The sequence below is a fragment of the Centroberyx gerrardi genome, chromosome 7 (genome assembly GCF_048128805.1).
Source record: "Centroberyx gerrardi isolate f3 chromosome 7, fCenGer3.hap1.cur.20231027, whole genome shotgun sequence".
In the NCBI taxonomy this organism is placed as follows: Eukaryota; Metazoa; Chordata; class Actinopteri; order Beryciformes; family Berycidae; genus Centroberyx; species Centroberyx gerrardi.
In genome coordinates, this window is record NC_136003.1 from 27,372,295 (window position 1) to 27,396,084 (window position 23,790).

General features: G+C 43.1%; 1 protein-coding gene across 3 annotated transcripts; it reads right to left on the reverse strand.

The window, feature by feature from the left end:
- Nucleotides 1-1,845: 1,845 nt before the first annotated feature.
- LOC139909143 (uncharacterized) lies at nucleotides 1,846-23,745 on the reverse strand. Of its 3 annotated transcripts, none has more exons than XM_078284724.1 (22): nucleotides 23,542-23,745; nucleotides 21,239-21,316; nucleotides 21,068-21,133; nucleotides 20,486-20,637; nucleotides 19,649-19,733; nucleotides 19,366-19,540; nucleotides 17,743-17,953; nucleotides 15,667-15,796; nucleotides 12,708-12,806; nucleotides 11,877-11,933; nucleotides 11,689-11,757; nucleotides 11,516-11,575; nucleotides 11,271-11,380; nucleotides 10,130-10,661; nucleotides 9,411-9,515; nucleotides 6,718-9,234; nucleotides 5,990-6,137; nucleotides 5,168-5,285; nucleotides 4,723-4,882; nucleotides 3,386-3,487; nucleotides 3,059-3,145; nucleotides 1,846-2,926 (listed from the first exon to the last, which is right to left on the reverse strand). In XM_078284724.1, exons 1-22 carry the CDS (start codon nucleotides 23,665-23,667, stop codon nucleotides 2,783-2,785), a joined length of 5,331 nt encoding a protein of 1,776 aa, XP_078140850.1. In that variant the 5' UTR covers nucleotides 23,668-23,745; the 3' UTR covers nucleotides 1,846-2,782. The 3 variants fall into 3 exon arrangements, with proteins under 3 accessions (XP_078140850.1, XP_071752207.2, XP_078140851.1); XM_071896106.2 differs by having other exon boundaries at nucleotides 11,486-11,575; XM_078284725.1 differs by lacking the exon at nucleotides 9,411-9,515 and having other exon boundaries at nucleotides 11,486-11,575.
- Nucleotides 23,746-23,790: the final 45 nt, after the last annotated feature.

Below are 23,790 nucleotides of genomic sequence, written 5' to 3' on the forward strand. Positions count from 1 at the left end.
TTGTAGTTGGACGTGGCTCTGGACCTGGTCCTGTAAGGGGAGCTGACCTCTGTGCTGCAGCTCGGGGGCCGTCTGTGGTACCATTCCGGCTTCTTGGCCAGGTCCATGGCTTCAGTGTGGCTGCGGGTCAGGGGATTGACTGAGTAGCCCTTTGACAGATCCATAGCCATAGGAGATGGATCCTGAGAGGACACTTCCATCACTGTGAAAAATATCACATATGGACATTACTATTACAGACAATGTTTTCCCCATTTAAAACCAGTGCTCCACAAAGCATTAAAGCATCACATTAAAAGCTTACATAGCATCACATCGTGCATCCAGTAACTGTTACTGTAACAGAAAATGTAACCAGGGTTGTAACTAATAACTCTGAAGTGCTGTGGATCTAAATCGGATTTCAAAAGTTAAAACTACTGGTAATCTTACCCCCGAGGGTGCCAGCAGTGTTGGTGTTTGACCCCAGTGCTCAAAGTGCTGGCTGAGGATGACACTTCTTGCAAACAATTCGGGTAGCTGCGTTAGCTAACACACCTATTCAGGCCCATCAGGACTGGATGTAAACAAAAGCAGCGACAGCCCGAGTTCATGCTAGCAGGCTAGCTAACGTTAGCAAGCTCATGTTATTTCTAGATATAGACGACGTGCACCTCAACGGCCAGATAGATAAACATTTTCCTTAAGTGTAGCTAAGCAATTAGAGTCCATACTCTTGGTATTTTAAAGTTGTCATCATGGATACCCTCTTCCTAGTAGCGTCAAGCCAACCGGAGATAGCGACAATAAGGCCGGAAGTACGCAATTTGCCTTCAATATAAAAGCTTCACGAGGCTTTACACTAATCTCCTAGCAACCCGTGGCTGGGCCATCGTAAAGGTCCAGTGGAGAACTGGCTGTGGTCCATTCAGTAATGTTTCAAGTAGAAGTGAACGGTCTGATAATGTAGATTAATTTCCAAATGTAGAACACTGACACATTAAACTGTCTTGTCTTTAGCCCCAGCCTCTACTCCAATAAGCACTACAAGTTGTAACGTTAGTTTGAGAAGTGAGCTTGCTTGACCTAAACAATCAGTTGGTCTTTTGTGGCTTTGTTAACCAATCAGCAAGCTAATAAGCTAGTAGCAAGCCAACAAATCAAGTACTGTTAAATGTTAACATGCGACTACCTATTAATGTAACATTAGCTATTGTGCAAATCAGATACTATAGTAACAAGACTACGTTACCTGACACCATGGTTAACTAGTGAATTAACAAGCTAACATTATGCTAACACAGATTTGATCAGGTGCATCAGTGACAAAAAAGTGTTCAGCCAAAGTAGCACAGAAGTTAACCGTTAACGTTACTTACTGTTGTTGAGGAAGCAGTTAGAAATGCAGTCAGCTGAACTCAGCCGATATGACTGCCAGAGGACAGCCTTTTGTTATCTGAAAAGCCTTTATTACCCTGTTTATTTTATATATAAAATAAAAAAAAACGTTACAAGCGTTCGTCAATTCGGGCTTTTATTTTGAACGGTGTGATCGGAAGTACTTATTATTCTGTGTAACTTGACACTGGTCTTCCTCCTCCAGAGGGTGGAGCACACTTCAGCCAGCTGAATACAAGGGTTTCTGGAATATTATCTCGCTGCCCACTAACAAGATATCAGATTAACTTGACTGTATGAACTGTACGCTAATATACCGACTGCTAACAGTGTCGATTCAGAATCTGCTTCCATTACGGTTCATTGACATGACCAACCATGCGACTGTCCAATGGTAGCTCAGAAACCTGTAGCCTACAGAGGACAATATAAAAGATAAGAACACAACAGTAATGTCCAAAAGTGCCATTTAATGAAAAAATCCATTTAGGAGAAAAGCACTGAATTGCACAAATATAAATGACAGTTTGTGTATGACAGTGTCATCTGCCAGTTATAGACTACCAGAAAGGTTTAAAAAATGAGTTCAATTTAAAAAATGAAATTTATATAAAAGAACTGAACATGAACAGTATAACAACACATACAGCATGTATCACCTTTAGGGAAAATGATGAGGAAGGAAAACTAGATATGTGATGTATAAAAGACATGTAATCTTGCTCCTGAATGACTCTAATTAAATATAATGTCATACTGTAAAGGTAAGACAAATAAAATAAAAGATAGATCTATTACAATGACAAAATAAGTGTGTCTTACACAGCTGTACAAACTGCATTTTATACAACATTGTGGGCTACAGTTTTGCAGTTTGGATTTCCTAGGCAAAGAATGCTTCTGTGGCAAAAAATGTCTTTTTTTTAAATCTATTCTGATTATTTATGAAGTATTTTCTTTAACGATGATGTTTGATTGTTGCATTCAGCAGACACACAAAAGAAAAATAATCTAACTGTCAGTTACTAATACCAGAATTTGTGCAGTTTTTTCCATCAAATAAACAGTAACCAAAGCAATGAATTTAAATCACAAACACCATTTATCAGTTAGGTAAAGGCTAATATTTGGTATGGTAGACATGACAGATAACAGGTAAAACAGCACTGAGAGGCCAAAACCTTGAACAGGAGTGTGGGATGGGATCGCAGATAAAAAAAAAAAAAAAAAAGCTCTTGCACGTATTAAATAGGTCAATGACAGGTTACGGAAGGTTTATATAAGATCTCACCTTTCAAATAAATCCCTTGTGGGCAAAGCTACAGGGAATACACTATGTGACAGGTGTGATCGTGTGATGTAGGTATCTTCAGAGCTGGAAAGATGAGGGGAAAGGAGATGTGTTTCAGGGTGTGTGTTGTTCCCCCAGAGCCTGGTGGGCCAGCCTCAGGTTCTCCCTCAGCTGATCCAGGTCCCGCTCTGCCTTGGCCCTCGCCGCGCTCAGCTCGGTGCACGCGTCCTTGTACGTCTTTGTGGCGCTCCTCTTGTCCTATAAGGTTACAGAGATTTGTGTTTGTTTATTCCGCTTCCTCTAGTCTGACAGGCGCGTCTGCTTCCCCCCCAGACTGTTATCGTTATTGTTGTTATTATTATTATTATTCCGGCGGTGTGACGGTCTCACCCTTTGTGCCGACTGGAGCTCGTCCTTGAGAGACGTGATCTCCTGCTTCAGACGCTGAACCTCCGACTCTTTCACTCGCAGGGTGATCTGAGAAATAAACGTATTTCTTCAATGACGCTTGTAGAATATAGATATAGAGTTAGTTATAGTTATAGAGGGATAGAAATCAAACAACTTCTTCACATTGATTGATTGAGAACACATGAGGAGCGTTAGGACAAGGTTGATATTGCGCAGTATATTTGCCTTGGGGGACATCTAGTGGTCGAAACGATAGAGACATTTGACAAAACGTATTTAAAGCTGCACTAGGCAGACAAGACTCACCTCCATTTGGTAGACGTCCGTCCCCTGGCAGAGCGGGGGGGCGTCCTGCTTGGCCCGGGAGCACAGTCTGGTGATCTCTGCAGCCAGGTGAGCGCTCAGCTCCTGGACAGGTCAGCAACAACACTTAGGATTCTCACTTACTGCACAAGCACTCAGTCAATTTGCAAACATAAATCAGGGCATCTGCAAGCTTCAGAAAGCCAAATTTAAGAGATTTTTAAGACCTTGTTAATGCTACCTGGAGCTGGAGACCAATTTAACAGCCAAAATAAAGAAGCAAAAACAGATTTACTTCCAATTGCACATAGCTAATGAAACTATAAATCAGCAGTATAAGAAAAATGGCACCAGGAATTTAAATGTATAGGGACAAGATGCTCAACTGTGTTTATTAAAGCATATGGGATGAAAGCAAAACATGTTTGGCATATTGTATTAACTCTGTCCTGTATTAATCTAAGAGTGGAAATGCATAATGTGACCGACTGGAAGTCAGGTAATACAACATGAGAAGATAAATCTGACACTGCTGCTGGTCCCATTCAGCTCTTTTGGTGAATCAGCACAATTTATGCCATTTGCCTTATTTTGTTTGCCTTACTTTCCAACTCTGCCTCAACTAGATATAACAAATGTAAACAATCTGTCTATATCACTATTTAATTTTGCAGCTGCATAAAAATCATACACGTAATTAAAAATCGATAGTGCTGAAACGATTAGTTGATTAAACGATTAGTTGAAAATGTATCAATTATAATTTTGATAATCGATTAATCGTTTAGTAATTTATCAAGTAAAAATGTCAAACATTTGCTGGTTACAGCTTCATAAATGCTAAGATTTGCTGCTTTTCTCCTTTTCATATGATTATAAAATGAATACATTGGGGTTTTTTGACTGCTGGTCAGACTGAGTAAGCAACTTTAAGATCCTGTTGGGCTCTGATAACTGGGCATTTGTCATTATTTTGACATGTTATAGACTAAATGATTAATCTGAAAAATAATTGATATATTTGTTGATAATGGAGCCCTAAAAACAACCTGCATTACACTTTTACAGCACTCCTTTTACAGCATTTAAGACATTTTAATACTTTTAAGGCCTTATATTTGGACAATTTAAGACTTTTACAGACTTTTTCAGGACCAGCAGGATACCCTGGTAGATGGACCAGAATATGGGCGGTAATTAAAACCATGAGAAAAATCCAGAATAGACCAATTAGCATTTCTGTGTTCATACCCTATGTTTGTGCAGATATAAATTATGTACACAATAATATAAGAACACACACACTGGGCGGATGAGAGAGTGTGTGTCCGGACTCTCACCTGGTTTCTGGTCCTCAGGTCTTGGTTCTCCTGCTGGCACTGACACAAGGCCTTCCTCTCTGCGTCCAGCGCCTGGGCCAGATGTCCGCTCTCCAGACACTTCAGAGAGAACTGCTGCGACAAGACCTCCAGCTCCCGCTCGCAGGAGGCCAGCTCCTCACTTTACACACACACACACACACACACTTTTTGAGACTCAGAAAACTGAAACAGAAAACAGTATATTTGGACTGTTTTGTCTGCCGGTGGTAATTCAAACATCAGTTACAAACTACAACATAAGACGCTAAATGCCAAATTCTGTCTAAATTAACTGAAACCAAAACAGCAAGTGGCGTAAAAGCATGTTTGGCCGCACACACTGTCCAGGACGATGGAAGCCAGGAGCGTGAAAAAATCAAAAAGCTGGGAAATCATTTTCAAATAATTTCATCAGCAGTTGTACCCGTGTTGCCGCCGTATCTCTTCAAGCTCTGTGTTTCCTGCGCTGTTCTCTGATCTGCGTCTCCTCTGCACTTCCCTCTCCAGCTCCAGGCGATGCGCATTCTTGATGGCTTCAATCGCTGAGACAAGAGGAGTTGACACAATGTGAGATACTTCATATTCTCCGGCAGCTTGTGCCTTCGCCTGATGTATATACTGTGAAGCAGGGTTTGAAGCTGCCGAATGCTTCATATTTTATGTATAATATTTTGTGTTGATATTATCAATATCTGTATGTCTGTATGTTTTATGCCATAAAAATCCATGACAAGGATTTTGTGTTTCCCCTAGACTCCCCTAGAGATTGAATGTCTGGCTGATATTTGACAATTTTCATGCCAAAAAATTACAAGTATTCAGTGTTTCCCCCCCAAATTTTATTCTTGTCAGGGTGGAAAAGCCTGAAACAGCATTTAGAACATGTGACACAAAAACTCTCCACTGAAAACCATAATAATAATAATAATATATATCTTAATACAACATAATACAACACATTAATGCATTCTTGTGTGGAATGTGATCAAATATCACATTAGAATCAATTCAGGTTCAAGAGCTTCCCACTGACAACCAGTGTAATATTGATCAATTCTACGATAAATACCATGGCACATCTGATTTTTAATAAAAAGCCAATATCAGCAAACGACATAGTGTACAGACATTAAACTAATTTCATCTGCATCTCCTTCCCTCTCTGTATTTCTTTTTCTTTTCTCTCTCTGCTCAAACCACACACACACACACACACACACACACACACACACACAGCCTCCCTCACCGGTGACAGTAGCGGCGGTCTCCTCCTCCAGCAGTCTGTCCCGGTCCAGCAGGAGGCGCTCCACTTGCTGCTGCTGTCGGCGCTGCAGCTCCTCCAGCGCCTTCTGATGAGAATCCTCCATGGTGGCGAACCCACGCTCACATGTGACCTGGAGGCACACGGGACGTTCACATGGATCACACGCTTAGAACCTTCAGTATATTACAGTATGGACTACTGTTATATACATCTATCTCTATCATCTAAGGGCTGTTTTGAGAAGATTTGTGGTTATTTACATTTGATGTCATTGGTCAAAATGTTCAATCTAAATCGGGTGCTACCTAGGGTTAGACTGATGTATAGACAGATATCAGCCAATCAGTGTTGTCCACCTCTATTCTGATGGATATGATGCAGTTTGTTTGATATTTATTGTAGAATTGATCAATACTACACTGGTTGTCTATGGGAAGACCTTAACCAGAATTGATTCTAATGTGACATTTTGATCAGAGTTCACACAAGTATGCATGAATATGTTATTATTATTGTGATTATTATTATCATCTTGGGTTTCAGTGGAGATTTTTAGTGACTCTGACAAGAATAAAGTTCTGAGGGAAACACTGAATACTTTAAATTTTAAAGAAATGTTTAAATAAACGTCAGCTATCGGCAGCTTCAACCCAAAAATATCAGTATTGGCCTTCAAAACCCCATATCAGTCAAACCCCAGTACTACTTACCTTAAGCTTTTCCATCTCCTTCTCATGCTGCAGCTGAACACAACTCATCTCCCCATCGAGTTCTGCTTTCATCTGCTCCGCTAAGACAAATAGCTGTTCCTCCAGCTCCTTCACTCTCCTCCTCAACAACACGACTTCCTCCGGCTCAAGGCTCGGACCGGCTTCCTCAGTTGTCTCTGTGTTTTCATCTGAGATCTCCGCCTGGATCCTCCTCTGACCCTCGGCGCTTGAAACGGGGATTTCCACGGCGCTGCTGAGCGAGGATTCTCCTTCGACCATCTCGAATTCCTGCGCTTTCTCTTCAGCAGCCGTCTCCTGTTTTGTGTTCTCTTCCTCCATTTCCTCTGCAATACTTACATCTGTGCTGTCCGCTACCTGTAGCTCATTATCTATGTCCTGCAGGTAATTGTGCTCCGTCTGGCTAAGTGTGGGCATCTCAGCGTCCAATGAAGGAATCCGTTGTTGTTCTAGGTTTGACAATCTCGCCCTTAACTCCTCGTTTTCACTCATCAGCCCAGCACAGTTGCTGCAGATGAGAGAGGAGGTGAGTAATAATCTCCGTTTGGTTTCTTCAAGCTCCCTCTGGTACGCTGAATGAAGCCTGCTTATGTGACAGCAGTGCAATGCTTCAGCTGCTGCGGAGTGAATCAAATCTGACCAGCGATGCTCCGAAATGTGAAAGTCACAAAGCTTGTGAGCCATGAACTGGAGTTTGTCACTGGCAGAGTCGCCGACAGAGGCGGCGATGTGGTTTAGCAAAGAAATCTTCGTCTGTGTGATCTCTGTAAAATGTCTCTTGATGCTTCTGTCACCATGCTGGCTACTCAAATCAAATATCCCGCTATTATCATCCTTCCCTTCGTTTTCCGATACTGTTACACTTGCGATATTCCCAATGATATCCAGGTCTTTCAAAGGCTCGCTCTCACATGTCCCCTCCAAACCTTCCCTCCCATCCTCTGCGCATGAATCTGTCTCAGAGAGTAGATCGTGGGCTAAGAGCAGCATTTGCTTCTCCACTACCAAATGTTCTGTCACCTCGCTGAGAAGTACATCCACGTGCTTCTCCTCGCTCAGCTGCGAAGAGCTGACTTTCAGTTCGTTCAGCAGCGCGCCCCAAAACTCTTCCTCCCACTTAAGCTGGCTGACCACCGCCGGCTTCTCTTCCCCCTGCTCACTTTCCTCTGATCTCTTCATCACTCCCAAATCCAACCTGTCAATCACCTCCAGTAATTTCCCTAAGGCTTTCAACCTCATTACCATCCCCTCTACCACTTGCTGGATCCTGTCCTCGCCTGAAACTGACACGTTTCTACCTGGCAACTTCTCTCCCTCTTTCAACCTTTCGTTCTCCAACTCTTGATTCAGCCTCCGGATGTCAGCCTCTGCTTCTGTCGCTCTCTGGCTGTAAAGTCTCTCAGCCTCGCTCAGCTCCGCGTTGCGGGCCTGGAGCTCCCTGCAGGTCACTTCTGATTGGCAGAGCTGCCTCTCCAGCTCTGTCAGCTTGGCTTCGGTGGCCTCAAAACACCGGAGAAAGTATCCCTCTGCTTTCTTATCGTAGTGCAGAGCGTCGGTTTTCTCCTCTCCTGCCTCCTCTGTTTCTGCTGCTGACCCCAGGTCGGGCAGAGCGGCCTCTCTCAGCTGTAGCTGCATCTCCGACTCGCCCAGACGTTCCTCCAGGGAGGCGATCAGCGATTGGGCCTCCAGGAGCTGCTGGTTCCTCACGCTCAGCTCCTTCTCCAGATCTTCTGCCCTCGTCTGGCTCAGCTGCTCCACCTCGGGCAGGTGATGGGGTTCGGTGTACCTGCCGCTTAGCTCTGCTTTCAGCCTTTCGATCTCCCGGTCTGCCTCTGTCAGCTGGTTCAGCATCTCCTGGTTGCGCTGGTTGAGGGCCTCGTTCTGGCTGGTGAGCAGCTCCACTTCTTGGGAAAGCCCCCTCATCATTGCCTGGTCTGGAACCATATGCTGCTCCACGCAGTTTAGGGAGTCACAGTAGTTCAGAGAGTCGTCGTCTCCCTCCTTGGTTTTCTCCTTGATCGGCAAACTTTGATCTGCACTCCATTCGCTGCTATTTATTTGTGTTTCTGAGCTGAGAACCTGCTGATGGATTTCTCTATCCAGCTGATTCTGGTGGCCAGTTGTTTTACTGTCCATGTTTGGCCCTCTGGTTTCTCCTTCCTGGAGCAATAAGCATTGGCTGTCTAAAGCAGGCGACAGTGAAGGTGTGGTTATTGTCACAGGACAGTCAGGAAGCAAATCCACCAGTTCTCGCAGATTGCCCTCAGTATCATGCAGCCAAATGCTGGGTGTCTGACATTCAGTTGGGTGCTGAGGTGCTGATGAAGACAACACATGGCCAAGCTGTTCTTGCATGCTCTGTCTTATCATGTTCTGCTGCTGCAGGAGCTCTCGGGTATCTCTGTACATGTCTCTCAGGCTCTGTGTGTGACTGTTCAATGGCTTTTCATTTGTCCCCAACGGGCCGAAATCCGCTTCAGAACTTAGCGGGGGGTCAAGCTTAGGAAAGGGAACAGAGAAAAGGGAAATGGGAGGATTAGCTACCATATGTTAAGGCACTGAGAGTGATCAAAATCTATCACAGCACGATAGTTCCATAACAAAACCCAAACATCAAAAACAAATGAACAAACAAAAAACAAGTAGATGAAGCCAAACAGTCTGTTTTGCTTTACCAATGGGCAGACGTGCTGTTGATGATAACCTGCTGTACTCAGCTCAGCTTCCAGCTCTAGTCTGCGATGGTCCGACTCTGCCAGCTGGGCTTTCAGATCCTCAACCTTCAACAACACAAATCCAACTAGTTACTTTGAAGGCCTCTCACATCCTAAGCTTGTAGCTACAATAATGATTTTGATAGGAACTTAGAAAGACATCCAGGTCTGTGTAACCATGCTTTCCTGTCCAGGAGGCAATTATGGTCATCAACCTGCCTGACACTACAGAGACAGAAGATGTTATCCCATAGGATATAAGGTCTCAAGGTACAGTAGGGATAGGCCGATACTGGCCTTTTATTAAACACAGGATATTGGCCAGTCATGTCATCCACCTCCTATATGATGGAGTTTCCTCCTTGACCAGAGCTACATAAAAACAGCCCAACAGTATCCAAGAGTTTCCCCTACTATTGAACAGGAGCTTCCAACCCACCTAAAAGAATTTCATTATCCTGGGTTTTGAGAGTTTTAGTGTCCCATGATGGTCTAAATGCTGTTTCAGAGGCTTTTCCACCCTGACAACAATACAATTCTGGGGGAAACAATGAATACTTGTATTTTTGGGGGCATAAAAATGGTCAAATATAAAGAACAAAATATCGTCTATCTAAATATTGTCTTCAAATATTTGTCTTCAAAATCCCATATCAGTCCATAGTTAACAGTCCTCTCACCCCCTTCCTGTAGCTGTCCAGCAGCCTCTCCATCTCCGTGGTGTCCTTGGCCTCAGTATGATGGAGCGGCACCGTCTTCTCCAGCCTGAAGACAGTCCTCTCCACCTGCTGCCAGCACTGCTCGATCTCCTCCTCCACCTTCTGCTGTGAGCGGGGACTCGACGCTCTGCCGCCGCCGCCCGCTCCGTTGCGATCTCCCATCACCTCCCAGGCCAGAGGGAAGCCTAGCATGCTCTCATACCTCTTCCTCCTCTCTTCCCGCCTCTTCTTCCTCTCCGGGTCGCCCACCTCAAATGAGCACGGACCCTTAGGCCTCTGAGCGTCCGGCTCCAGCGCGGGCTTGGTCAGCGGCCTGAACTCGGCCCAGTCAAAGGTCTTGTAGCGCCCTTCCCGCCGTCTTTCCATCACGCTCCTGTGTTTGGGGTGCTGGTCTGCCTCTGCGGGGACTTCGGCGGAGGAGGAGGAGTCCTGAGTCACATCTGGCTTGGGGAGGGCTTCAGGCGGGCCGCAGGGAACATGGTGTCCTGGCAAACTGTATCGCAACACAACAGCATGGCGAGAAGAATGAGAATGGGAGAATATTATAATGCAGAGGCGTCATTTCACTAAACCCTAAGCTACGGCAAAGTCCCCGCTTTTCTTCGTTTTTGTTTTGCTTTGTTTTTAACTCTGTAGCACTTTGAGATTCACTGTGAATGAAATGTGCAGTATAAATAAAATGCATTATTATTATTATTAATATAATTTGCCACCCAAAGTTCGAAAGCCAGTTATATCACATTTCTGGGTATAAGTGGAGCAATGACTGACTCAAGATATTATTATTAGTATTTGGTCAATGTGATAAATTATGAGATGTAGATCACCAAACTATCAGCTTAGAGGGAACATTGGTCTTTAATGTTCCCCTGGTGTAATTTTCTTTACATGTGGCTTCCAAATAGATTCCTGACAATTTTTACTTGATCTTTGCTCTCCTTTTTGCTCTCCTTTTATAATAATAAGATCAAATTTGGACTCACTTAGGCTAAGATCTGGCAATACCCAATTGGCACCCATGTTATAATAGTGCAAAACAATATTGCCATTTTATTAAGACACTGTCCTACAGGAATATATCAAAAGTGTAATCTGAATTTACCTGGCTACATCCGGAGCGTTAGATGGATGTACATTTTTCATCAGGGCCTGGATCCAGTTCCTGCGTATCCCTGCCGTCATGGCCGACAATGTGAAGACACCCTTCTGGGTCTATGAGACGAGAACATTTAACTTCACTTCTTATAAATGTAGGGAATAGAAAGTAGACCATAGAATGAACCAAGGCTGTGTATGAGCTGTTTATTTAACTCTCACATGGATCTGAAAGCCGTAGTTCCTCTGCACCTGGTACTCAGAGACACTGTAACACTTCGCCAGGTCGATTTCCCCTTCGAGGTCTGAAGCCTGGGAGGAGAAAGCAGAAGACAGAAGACAGCCATTTGAAAGTCTTGAATGAAGCACAAATAAACATGCTCTGTTAAAAACAAATGAGTGCATGCACAGTAGCACTGAAATACCTCCTCGGCTATAGAGTCCTTGTAGTATCTCAGACTATCAGTCGACAGCACAAACCAATATTTCTTCCACTAGAGGGAAGCAAAAGACATGTGGAAGGTATTCAAGAACAATTTATCTCAATCATTTAAATGGCCAACATCACTCCAATCTTCATCAATATCCAGTTAGGATTGTAAAGATTGTTTACCTGATCCTCCTCGTCCAATTTGACCATCCATCCTTTCTTGAAGTTAAGTAAATCTGGCTGAAAAAAGATACAGCATATAGACACGTTTTTGTCATTAAAAATAGGCAAACTATGGTATGAAGGTTCAGTTTCCAGTTCTGAATGTGGACTAACAGACATGCAAATTCAATTCAGCTAGCAGTGAATAAACAATAATCATCCAGTATAGGATATACAGGGAAGGCTAATGAGAATTTATGAGAAATCAAGTGCAAGCATTATATGGAAGATGTGCTATTGTTGAGAATACTATGTGAACGTAAAAACATCAGCTGAACACATGGATCAGCTGTAGTTGCAGCTGGTTGCAATTTCTCTATGTTTCCCTCTATAGTCATATAATTAACTCCCTCTTTGGTCACTTAAGTGGTGAATAAACATTAGTTCCTGCATAGTGACATTAACACTGTTCAGGGTCTTCATTCTTATCACTGATGAGTAACATCACTAACCGTAACCCTAACCCTAACCCTTAAGGGAAATACAGTTCCTGGTTAATCCAATCCCATCAGTTTCCTTGGAACGAAGACTGAAACTGAAGATCCATGAATCAGCACAGCCCACACCGACAGCGAGAGTGTCCTGTAGTGTGTAGAGTCCTGTAGTGTGACCGTCACACTACAGGATTTCTGGGTATTGAAATGACCTCTCGCTGCCATTTGGAGCCGCCAAACGTGTGAAGTTGCCTTGTGCGGCTTTAAATACGTTTCCAGATGCGAATACTTTGTATTTTTATTCCAAAATTCATTGAGGGAGGATTACTAAATTGTCTAAATCTGTTCGGTCACTCACAGTCATGACGGACTCTGAAGTCCTGCGGTCCAGAGACTTGGCTCTTCGCTGAGGAGGGGGTGCGGTGAGCTGGGCAATGTCTCCGCACGACTGGAGTTTCTGGTAGAGACAACAAGTCAAGAATCAAATGAGTGGAAAACCATGCGGCGCGTATTGAAATTATAACAACTCCTTTCATCAGCGACGTTTGGCTTTATGAGATCCAGGCTTTCATTGAGGGGAAAAAACGTGATGTGTTTCCTCGATCAGGACCGCGGTAGTTTGTATGTGCGGCCCGCATTCCATCGGACAGAGTAACCGATAGTCAGGAGCCTTGGCAGAGATGTCAGCTGTAAGGATTAGGCCTGCTACAGAGCACCGCAGGGAGCCGAAGAGGCTTTCTACAGTGCCTGGTAAACTCTTACTCACATCACCAGTGAATTGCACATGGATGACTGGATTTGGCGATGGAATGCATGAAAAGGCTTTAGAAGCTACATAATCCCTGATGCTCCATGGCTTTCTTGTCTTACATTTCAAAAAGATGCTACAAGTCCAAAATCTTTGTCTGAACAGGATTCCTGCATCCCTCTTATTATTAGGTTTCATCCTGGCTAATACAACTGCTTTAATAGAGCATATCAGAGGGTCTCTTTCAAGTCTAGATTACACACCGCTGAATGAAACAAGGGTAAGTTCGCTTTTTTTTATTTACTTGAGCTCCTCTGCTCTTCAAAAGATTCATTCTTCCCTCTTATATAACTCCCTTAATGGAAAAAAATGAACACTTTAATAGATACAGAACATTCTTTGTCTTTTTTTTTCAGGCATTTACACTGAAAACTATCCAAGGACACAAAACATGGGGGAACACTGTGCTCTGCTCTGGCTGCAGTGTGAGCTGCCCTTTTTTTCTTCCCAAACAAACGCTGACCGCTCCAGACAGAGTCTGTCCCCCGCTTTGTGAAGACGCCTCCTCTCCCAAGGACAAGCTGGGAGAGGGGAAAAGGACGAGCCTATCTTGGGAATCTGAGCCCAGGGGACTGAATGAACTCCGGACAGGCCTTTGACCTTCTCCTGCCTACCAAAACAAACGCACCCAAAGACACATAAATCACCGCATGGGATAAAATGTGCTGCTGGAGTATTTAAAAGGAAAATCCTTTGGAATGAGCCTGTGTATTTAATCAAAGATTAACCTTAAGCCCACAGTGATGACCATCTGTGTTGCTGTGTCCGAATGAATATAACCATACAATACGCTCTGGGACATAGCGCTGTTTTCTACATGCAAACCCATCGTGTTCCCACTTCAGTGTTACGTATTGAACTGTTTATGCCGCATGTTCATGTTTTGTTGCTGCTGTCACACACAGACAGACACTTGTTAAGGTTTAGTCACCTCCTTAATCACTAGGAGCTAGCCTGACAACACACAGTGACGATCATTCACAAACAGATGTGCACTTGGCGAGGAGAAGCAAATGGAGGCTCTACTCTGTGAGCTTCCCCAGAGTTTATAGAGCTCGCTTAATGTCCGCGCTTCTACAGTTCGGATCCCCGGGTCGGCAGAGAAATTATTAAACCCCCAAGGACCGAGATCCTAGTAATGAGCTAGCAGGAGTCGAGCCCTTGAGAGTCGCTCCTAACACTGTACACTGTATCCTTGTTTAGGCTATGAGGAATCCCTGGAAAATGTCTGTCAGAGGAATGCCGTTTCCCAGATTACAACACACAACAGGAGGCAGACTGAACACCTCCGGGGCATCAAAACCAGTTTTGTTAGAAAACAAAACACAGCTACAGAATGAATCACCGCTCCTCTCCCACCTGCTGACACACGCACCCACTCACACACATGCAGAAACACATGCCTCGACAGGGCCGACCAGGGGAGGACTGACTTATCCACGCGTTTCATGCCAAACTCTCATCACCCGCCTTTCAGTTGCTGAGCACGGACTCTGAAGGCGCAACACACCCAACTGTGAGATGCAGAGAGATGAGAGGCGAAGGCTTGAATTAATCGATATCCTTTTCCCTCATACTTACACACACAGACAGACACACACACACATACAGTCACAGTGAGGAATGTAAGCGCTCCATCCCTCCTTCGTCCAGAAGCCTTCGACAGCGTACAATCAGGCCAGAGTTTTATCGCTGAGGTGACGTCTCGCTGCATAACACCTGGTCTCATGAGTCATGTTCAAACCAGTCCAGCCCAGTGCAACCAGCTGGATAGTGTGACTGGTCTTAATAATGACAGATGACCGAACCCATGTTTAGATCAATCGGCATTACTTAATATTATTAATATCATATGGTAGCAACATCTGGAAATGGGGTTTTCATCTTTTTCTGTTGACACGGCAACACTGTATTTGTGAATCAACTCGGGTTCGACTTGTCTGGTTTTTGAAGATTTATATTGATATTTTTTGATTGAAGCTGCTGATAGCTGATGTTTTGTGCTGATATTGAATGTCTGGATGATATTTGACCATTTTCATGCCAAAAAATTACAAGTATTGAGCGTTTCTCCCAGAATTTGATTCTTGTCAAAGGTATAAAAGCCTCTGAAACAGAACATGAGACACTGAAAACTCTCCATTGAAACCCAGAATACTGATACTAATACTAATACTATACTAACTACTACTATACTATACTAATACTAAATACATATTCATGCATACTTGTATGGAATCTCAATGGATCAAAATGTCTCATTAGAATCAATTCAGGTAAGCCTTCCTATAGACAGCCAATGTATTGATCAATTCTACAATAAACATGTGATCAAACTGCATCATATCCATCATATTGGAGGTAGATGACACTGACTGGCTGATATCAGATTTTTCATAAAAAGGAAAATATTGTCCTGATATATTAGCAAACCAACACATCGGCCGAACCCTAGTATCAACACTGAAAATGTGAAATAAACCGTGTTTCCCACAGTTGGTGTTGTTACCTCTCGCTTGTTGGTGCGAGTCTCACTCCTGCCCTTCCTGGAAACAGCCGGATCCCCTTCCTGCTCTTTGTCAGTTGCCTTCGAATTTGCCGGCTCCAAACCCACCGACCCCTCTGTCGGCCTGAGGTGGCTGGAAAACGGGGACGACAAATTAGTGAATCATTCAACGGGAGGAAAAACACACTGTGTGGCTTCCCTGACCCCCCTCTCACACAGGTGGGCTCTGACATCATTTCCACCAGCATGACATTGAGAATGACAGCTTAATAATGGAGTCCAAACAGCACCTGTACTGCAGAAAAGAGCCGTGAGGAGACTCATGCAGCCCAGATCTGAGTGTTTCTCTGAGTGTCATTACTGCTATTGTTGCTGCTGAGAGACAAAATAAGAAGTGACATCCTTCCCAGCGGTGACAGAGGAGTTTTGTGTTGAAGGAGAGCAGGTATAACATGAGCTGAATACCCCAAAGTAACCTGATATTATTAATACATGAATATAAAACAGTGAAAAGGGGCATCAGTTAAATGGCAGGTTTAGGATCTCTTCTGCAACAGCAAGACACAGCAAGTGAATATCTGTTGGGACATGTGTGTGATGTGTGTACTGTGATTGTACTTTTTTGAGTATTTGTGAAGTCAGTAATTTTACTTTTACTTAAGTATGTTTCGACTGCAGTATTATAATTTGTTGGATTTTACATCCGTTACAATTTTGTAGGCTCTCCATGAGCATTGCAGCAGAAACTGGCGTAACTGTTAACTGTATATGTGCCAGCATATGGAGGTTAAATGCTCAAATTTATCCATGATAGTAGCTTAGTTAACATTTAGCTAAAAAGCTATACGTGCAGATATTGGTTTGCGTTTGTTTGGTTCTTGCTAGCTTGTTTGCTAGCCTTGCTAGCTAGTTGGACAGGATAGCTAATAGCAAAATAGCTAATAGCAAAAGAACCACCAGTAGTATTATTGAATACAAGGATGGGAATTTTTAGTTTTTCTTAATCACAGATCGAATAATGACATATTTTCGAAGCTCAACATAGTCTATAAAAACGTGAAATATTACATATATTGAGTTTTCTGGATGGGTTTTAGGATGGGAAGAATCATATGTAAAATTACCTGTTTCCCTCAGTACGTTTTAAATAGGGAAACGTTATTTTTACTTAAGTAGCTACATTATTACACCAGTAATTTTATATGTACATATGTACAATTTCAGCAAAGTAACAATACTTCTAATGGAGCAGGATACTTTACTACTATTTGATTTGACTGTGTTCTTTTATCTTTCTATTTATACTTGATTTGATTCTTTTAATGCAATGCATTTTGCTTGTTCTTTTATATATATATATTATCTTTTTAGATGTTTTTTATCTGCCTTCTATTGATGTACAGTACTTTGAGCTGCATGTTGGAATGTTGTGTATGAAAGGTGCTACACAAATTAAGGTTATTATTAGGCTATTACTCTTTCCTCTTCTGGAATACATTCTGTGCCCTGAATATAAACCTTAAGATGAAGTCTACTTTCTCTGACAGTCAGCAATAAGGTCCTGAGAAACAATGCCACGAATATCTAATTACACCAGCCTTTTGGAATTTCTGGCCTTATTTGAGGGAGGGGGGTTTCAAGTATTTTGTGTTTTTGTTTCCCAAAAAGGCAATGAGTGAGGAACTGAGATACTCTTGTCACATGACCGTTTTATATGCTGCTGGGGCTCAGAATGGGAGGGTTTCTTTAAGCTAAATTTAAAAACGCGGCAGTCGGATCTCTAATGGAGGGGTTGAGCACGAGCCTTTGATCTGGTGTTTAGCGGTGTGTGATGGCTGTTCAACTTTATGCTGAGGGGAAGGCAGGGAGGCATTAGATGTCCTTTGTGCTAATTGCTTACACATTGCCCCCTTTTCCTCTGCCAGGACAGTTTAAATGACTGCTTGCATTACTGACAGATTACATGCAAACATACATAAAATATAAACATTAGATTATTGCTGAATACTGTGTGTAGGAGAGTTATTACACTGTATTATCACAAAAAAATGACTGGACTGTCCTGGATTCGTTTCTAACCTCGTGTCCTCCCTCTGGTTCTTGTTGTTGGTGGGTGTGTGCATGTTGTTTGGCCCGGACTCGGCCGGCTGGTTGTCGTTGCCAGGGTCGGTGCTGCCGCTGGCCACCGAGTCCAAGGAGCTGAGTGAGCCGCTGAAAGTGCCGGAGAGCCAGCTGCTGTCCGAGGCCAAGGACTCCCTGGAGACCGGGCACAGGTAGCGCGACATGTTGCCTGGATACAGAGAGCAACACAGAGAGACTTCAAACTGGAGTTGAAGAAATACTGAAGTATACTGCAAGTGCAATCTCATACACTTGTTGCTGCGTGGATCGCATTTTGAAACATGTAATCACACAGGGCGATTGGTTGGAAAGGTATTGAAAACCCATTGTCTCTTTGTCATGTAACCCTGATGGAAGGTTTCTGCTTTTTCTGTACCACTAAAGATGTTTTTTTTTTTTTACAGATATCCACCGTCCACCAAAAGTAGCTGAATCTATTCCTTCTTTTTAATCACACAGGGCTATTTCAGTTTTCCCACTCTGGCCCTGATGTCATATTCCTTAACTTTTCCGTGACTTTCCATAACTAAGTCGGGGCGCTACCATGACCTAAAGATGCTCTTCCTTCCTGGTTTGTTATGTTGTTTTTCCTAAGGGAAACAGTCTGATTTCCACTCCAGTTGGGCTGAAAACCATCTAATAGAACAAATGTGTGAAACAGGTTGTAAAATACATTCTGGCTTATTCCTGTGAAGTGACCCATTTGTTCCTGATATTCCTTGAATTCTTCAGATAATTTATCAAATTCCCTGACTTGCCCTGTCTGGAAAACACCTCTCGCAATTCCATGATACTCCAGGAATTCAATGACCAGTGGGAAACCTGATCCAATCCTGACAGAGCATCGTTCATTAGAGAGACTCCCTGTTTGTTCTCATCGGCCCATGACTGTAATCTCCATCAGTCTAATGAAGGCAGAGTCAGCAGGGGTTAATCCAGGCCTTTATTACAAGACCTTTCCAGACCCTGCAATGAGACTGACGCCAGAGTCAAACTGGTGTCCACTCCAGGCACACCACCCAGCTCCAGTACGGAGGAATATCTGCTCTGCGCTAATCAGCAAGCCTCTTAGCACTTGTTAAACAGCCTTTTATAGCTTATGTCTGAAGTTTGGCTTTTATGATGCCTGAAGGTTAGAGAGAGGCAAGTTTTCCAGGGCCGAGGAGGAAAGCCTCTCCTCTACTGCAGTAAATACTGTTGATGTGTCCTTGAGCAAAGCATTTCATCCTCAGTGGAGCTGCTCAGCAAAGAAAACAGGGTTTTCCTGCACATCTCCCAGTGTGTGTGTGTGTGTGTTTATGTGTTTACGCAGCTCTGCTTCCCGCTACAACAGCAACTCCCTCAGGCCATTCCCATAAACACAAAATGTGTTCTTAGTCAACATGCCTGGTTAAATAAGGGTTAAAATGAAATGTATAAATACAATGTGATGTGATGTCTTAACTGTAAGTGTGTGAACATCTGCAGGACGTTAGGACAGTATGAGAGGACAGGAAATGACTGCGAGCGGCTGACGGACATAAAAGCCCAATGTCTCTTTCTAGTGTGTGTGTGTGTGTGTGTGTTGCCTCTCTGCAGCACCTGCAGCAGTCTGGTCCGGGCCCAGGGGATCTGTGTGTGTGACAGTCCAGACAGGGGTGACATCCGCTCCCCTACCCGGCTGCTCTTCCTGCCACAGGCTGGAGCCGGGCCCCGCAGCGCTCTCCATGGTGGGGAAACACGGCTCCGTTGCTGCCATCTTTGCTGGACTGGGTTCCTGATGTTCAATAAAAACCAAAACCACTGAGACAATCCAGAAAGATATGAAACAAAAGGGGGTTTTATAATGTGCGTTGAGGCACTGGATGGATGTTTTCTTTGCTACCTGGGAGGCAACAGGTTCTACTTTGCGTTTTTTCTTCTGATTCTGCTTGTTGGCCCGTGGATACACCGTCAGCTGCTCGCTCCACCTGGTGAAGAAAACCAGCGACAGCAGAGAAAACCCATTAGATTAGACTCCAGGTGGTCCTCAGTGAAATTACACAAAATGGTCATAATGTATCGGCAGGGGGTTGATAGGGCTGTTGATCAATACCAATAACCTAATGATTACTTGACCAGGTGCTGAGATTTCTGGCTTTCAAAACCCACTTTCCAGCCTGCACAAAAACTGGAGCAAAAACTCCCTTTCCAAGACCTACAAAGGCTATAAAGCCTCGTTCTCAAGCCAAAAAAGCAAAATCCCAAAGCAGTTATATTCCAGTATTTATCACGGTAATATATCACCTCTTCACTAGACATTTCTGTTGAATCTCTGCTCTAATTAGCTGGCTTACTCCTCTCTATCGTGAAAATGTGACTTTATTGGTTGTGTCAATTACACCGTAATTCATACAAGGAGATATATTCCATCGATGTTGTTGCAATTCCTAGTTAACGGCCCTTTAATTGATCTACAATTGAACTCACTAGAAGTTAGTGCAATGAGAGAATGTATAACGATGACTGTTCTGATCATAGGTCTCACTCTCCTGTCTATAGTATGCAGTTATATAATTCTGTATATATGTCAGATGGGGTTTCTTGGGACCAAATCCTATCGAATCGGGGTCCACGCTGCTCTAATGCGGATCGTTTTGGGGGCTCCTCGACATGGAAGAGTGCAGTGCAATGTGTCTCAGAGGTGAGAAAGGTACGGTAACATCAAACCCCTCACACTGACCCGTTAATGATCTCTTTGTTCTCCCCACGGATGAAGATCTCCTGCTCCGGTGTGACGATGCAGAGCGCGTTCCTCTGGCCCGTCCTGGGCTCGGCGTCCACCACCTCCGTGCACAGATTCATGTTCACCGTCCCCTGAGGCAAAGTGCTGGGCTGGAGGACAGTTACAGAGTTGGGGGGGGGGGGGGGGGTATACTTTGAGAACCTAGTTATGAAATTTTCCCTGAATTATATTGCTACGATTCATTATCAGAACGCAGATAAATGAGAGTCAGGCAGGAAACTAGCCTGTGGTGTGAAGTGTGAAATGAAAAGAGATGACAGAATGAGATTTGAGGAGATCAGAGAGAGAGAGAGGGGGGGATGTGTGCATTAGAGGACAGACTTAAGCCCGAATCATCTGCTGCGGTTCTGCACACAACATCTGGCCTAAATATGCCTGCTAGATCCCTACATACTGTAAATGTGGACACAGATACAGAGTAGACCTTACACTGCTACCTGCTGTGTGTTGATGTTGACTGGAGTGTGTGTGTGTGTTGGCCCAGTTTTAGAGTTTTACAGTTTAAGAGCCATTTCTCACCAGCTCATCCAGGGCAAAGCTCAGGCTGCCGCGTTCATACAGGATAAAGAAGCGCCGCTGCCATTTCTGCCATTGAGAGACACGTGATAAAGAATTGGTCATCAACAACATCACATTCAAACGGTTCTTTTCAACTCAGTTTCACACTTGCGGTGTCTTGCCATGTCGTACCCTTGACCTCTGCATCGGGTTGTCGAAATCCGTCCCCTCGGGAGCCAAGCAGAGCCAGCCGCCATAGACGGGTTTTGCCTATCGGTCGAGGGAGAAAGTGGAGACTGGCTGGTTAGTGTTGAGCTTAACTGTGTAATTTAGCCAAAATATGGCAAATGTGCAGTATCATCTTGTTCAGATACAAACTGCTAGGGATGGGACGATATATCGAAATTCAACATATCGCAATACAAAAATGTGACGTAACGTGGGACAGAAAAATGAATCGTGATATTAGCTTTATTCTGCTGTAGTAATCACAAATGAGACGCTTGCCAATCACAATTTCACAAATTCTCCATCCAATCCATTATATTATTTACACTTTGTAATGACATTTTTAAATCGTTGTTTACATTCTATCAAGCCAATTCTATCGCTAGAAAGATTTGTCAGAAATAAACATATTTCTGCAAAGTCAGACTTTGCTGTCGCTGAATTGTTATTTATTACATCGTATCGTGGTTGTATCGAATCGTGAACCCCATATCGCGTATCCAATCGCACCGTGAGAAAAGCATATCGTCCCATCCGTGATCTGGTTTTTACTAAGTTAATGAAAGAGAATAAACAAGTATCTGTGCTCTCCTGAAGTCCCCAGATGGACTGGGATGTTTTGATGCTCTGCCAGTTGATTTGGCTTTATGCAGGAAAAGAAAGTGCAAAGATTCCTCTTTCTATCATTTAAGCAAACCAAGGGGAAAAGAGGAAATGCATAGACACCCTGGCAAGATAAAGGAAGGAAACAAACATCAGCCGGGCAATGTATAATTGTTTATTTAACTTGTATATCACTGGAACGTATGTATCACCATGGATTACATCTGTTCAGCAAATATTAGATGAATGTGGTTTCTCCTACCTTTGGTTGGATCAGAGGTGTGATAATATTAAATGGCTGAAGCTGGCAGTTGAGCAGAGGTTAAAAGATCCGTTTTTGCAGAAGTGGCATTATGAGCTTCAGAGTATGTCATCATGTGATTTATATTGTGAATTTAAAGAGGACTTTAAGTTTGAAAAGTATCTACTTTGTGAAAACAGGAGGTATGGCCAGGCTATTTGTAATTTTCGAGTTTCTAATAGCAGAATTCCCAAAATAACAGGAAGATACAAAGGTCTGGAAAGGAATAAAAGGTTTTGTAATTGATGTAATGACTGTCTGGGGGATGAATATCACGTTTTGTTCGAATGTAAAAACACAAGCATTGTTGAGAATAGAAAGAAGTACCTGCCAACATACTTTGTAAACCATCCGTCTATGTTTAAACTTATATTATTATTGCAGACAGATAAACCATGGGTAGTATGTAAACTTTGAGTAATGTTCTGCCTCTCTTTAAATGACTTAATTTGTGCTAAAGATCTATTCTGGTTGTTTACCATTGTACTGCTGTTTTGTTTTATGTTTGTACTCCATACCACGATGTGTGGCCTAGAGTAAATAAAATCTGAATCTGAATCTAAATTTCATTGATTGTACACAGGCTTATCAAAGTAATTGTAGATAGATGCACATTACACAATAAATGTTTTACAGGATGTCGAAAAGAAGACAATCAAGATGCAGCATGTTTACAAAGACTGCACAGTAGCAGATGTCTGTAAAGCACAGTAGACCACGCCAGACTAATACCATGCATATGAGCCAACTAGTGTGTCATGTTTACTGGTTGTGCAACACCGCTTAAATTACAGGGCGCAGTGCAAGGGCAGGGGGACAGACTAGTAATAACATATTTTAACAATGTGCGGCATGTACTAAGCTGTCATGATAGTTTCCCTCCATCACCTTGACATGACTGTCTTCACACACACCCGGCTGAAAAAATATTCTTTTTGGAGGGGGGCATCAGATTGGTAACATAGCACCAATTAGTCAGTTAATAGGATGTCAATAACATAGGAGACAATATAACATCTGACTTTGAATGACAATGAAGGCTGAGACTGAGCTCATTTATCTGTGAAAAGGGAATTACTCTCAAAAAAACAATTTAAAACAAAGGTAATGTTCAAGTAATATTCAGTTTGTCAGTGAATAGGATATAACAACATAACAGCAGGAGACATTGTATGTTACTTCCCACATTGTAATAGAAAAACAGCGCGTTTTCATCTGACTCAGAATAAAAGCTGACTCAGAATGAAAGCTCATTATGAAAAAGGACTCACTCTCAAGAAACTATTTAAAGTAAAGGCAAAGGAAGTTCTATGCTGTAGTCCTGCAGTTTTTCACTAAAACAATTAAAACCAGCCGTAGTTACCTGTTCCATGTCATGGTCAGTCAACAGATGTAGCTCCCGAGACTTGAAGCAGTTTTGACATTTACTTTTATTAAAAATATTGGCTTGAAATTTACTACAGGGACTCGTAGCCTTTTCCCCTGACATGTTTCAGTCAGTGTGCTTCTCCTCGGTCATAAATCCAAACGCAAAACGCTCTGCCGTTCGCTTGGCATTGAACGGAGCGGCTTTTCCTCCTGAGCGAAGAGGAACATCTGTCAGATCAGTCTG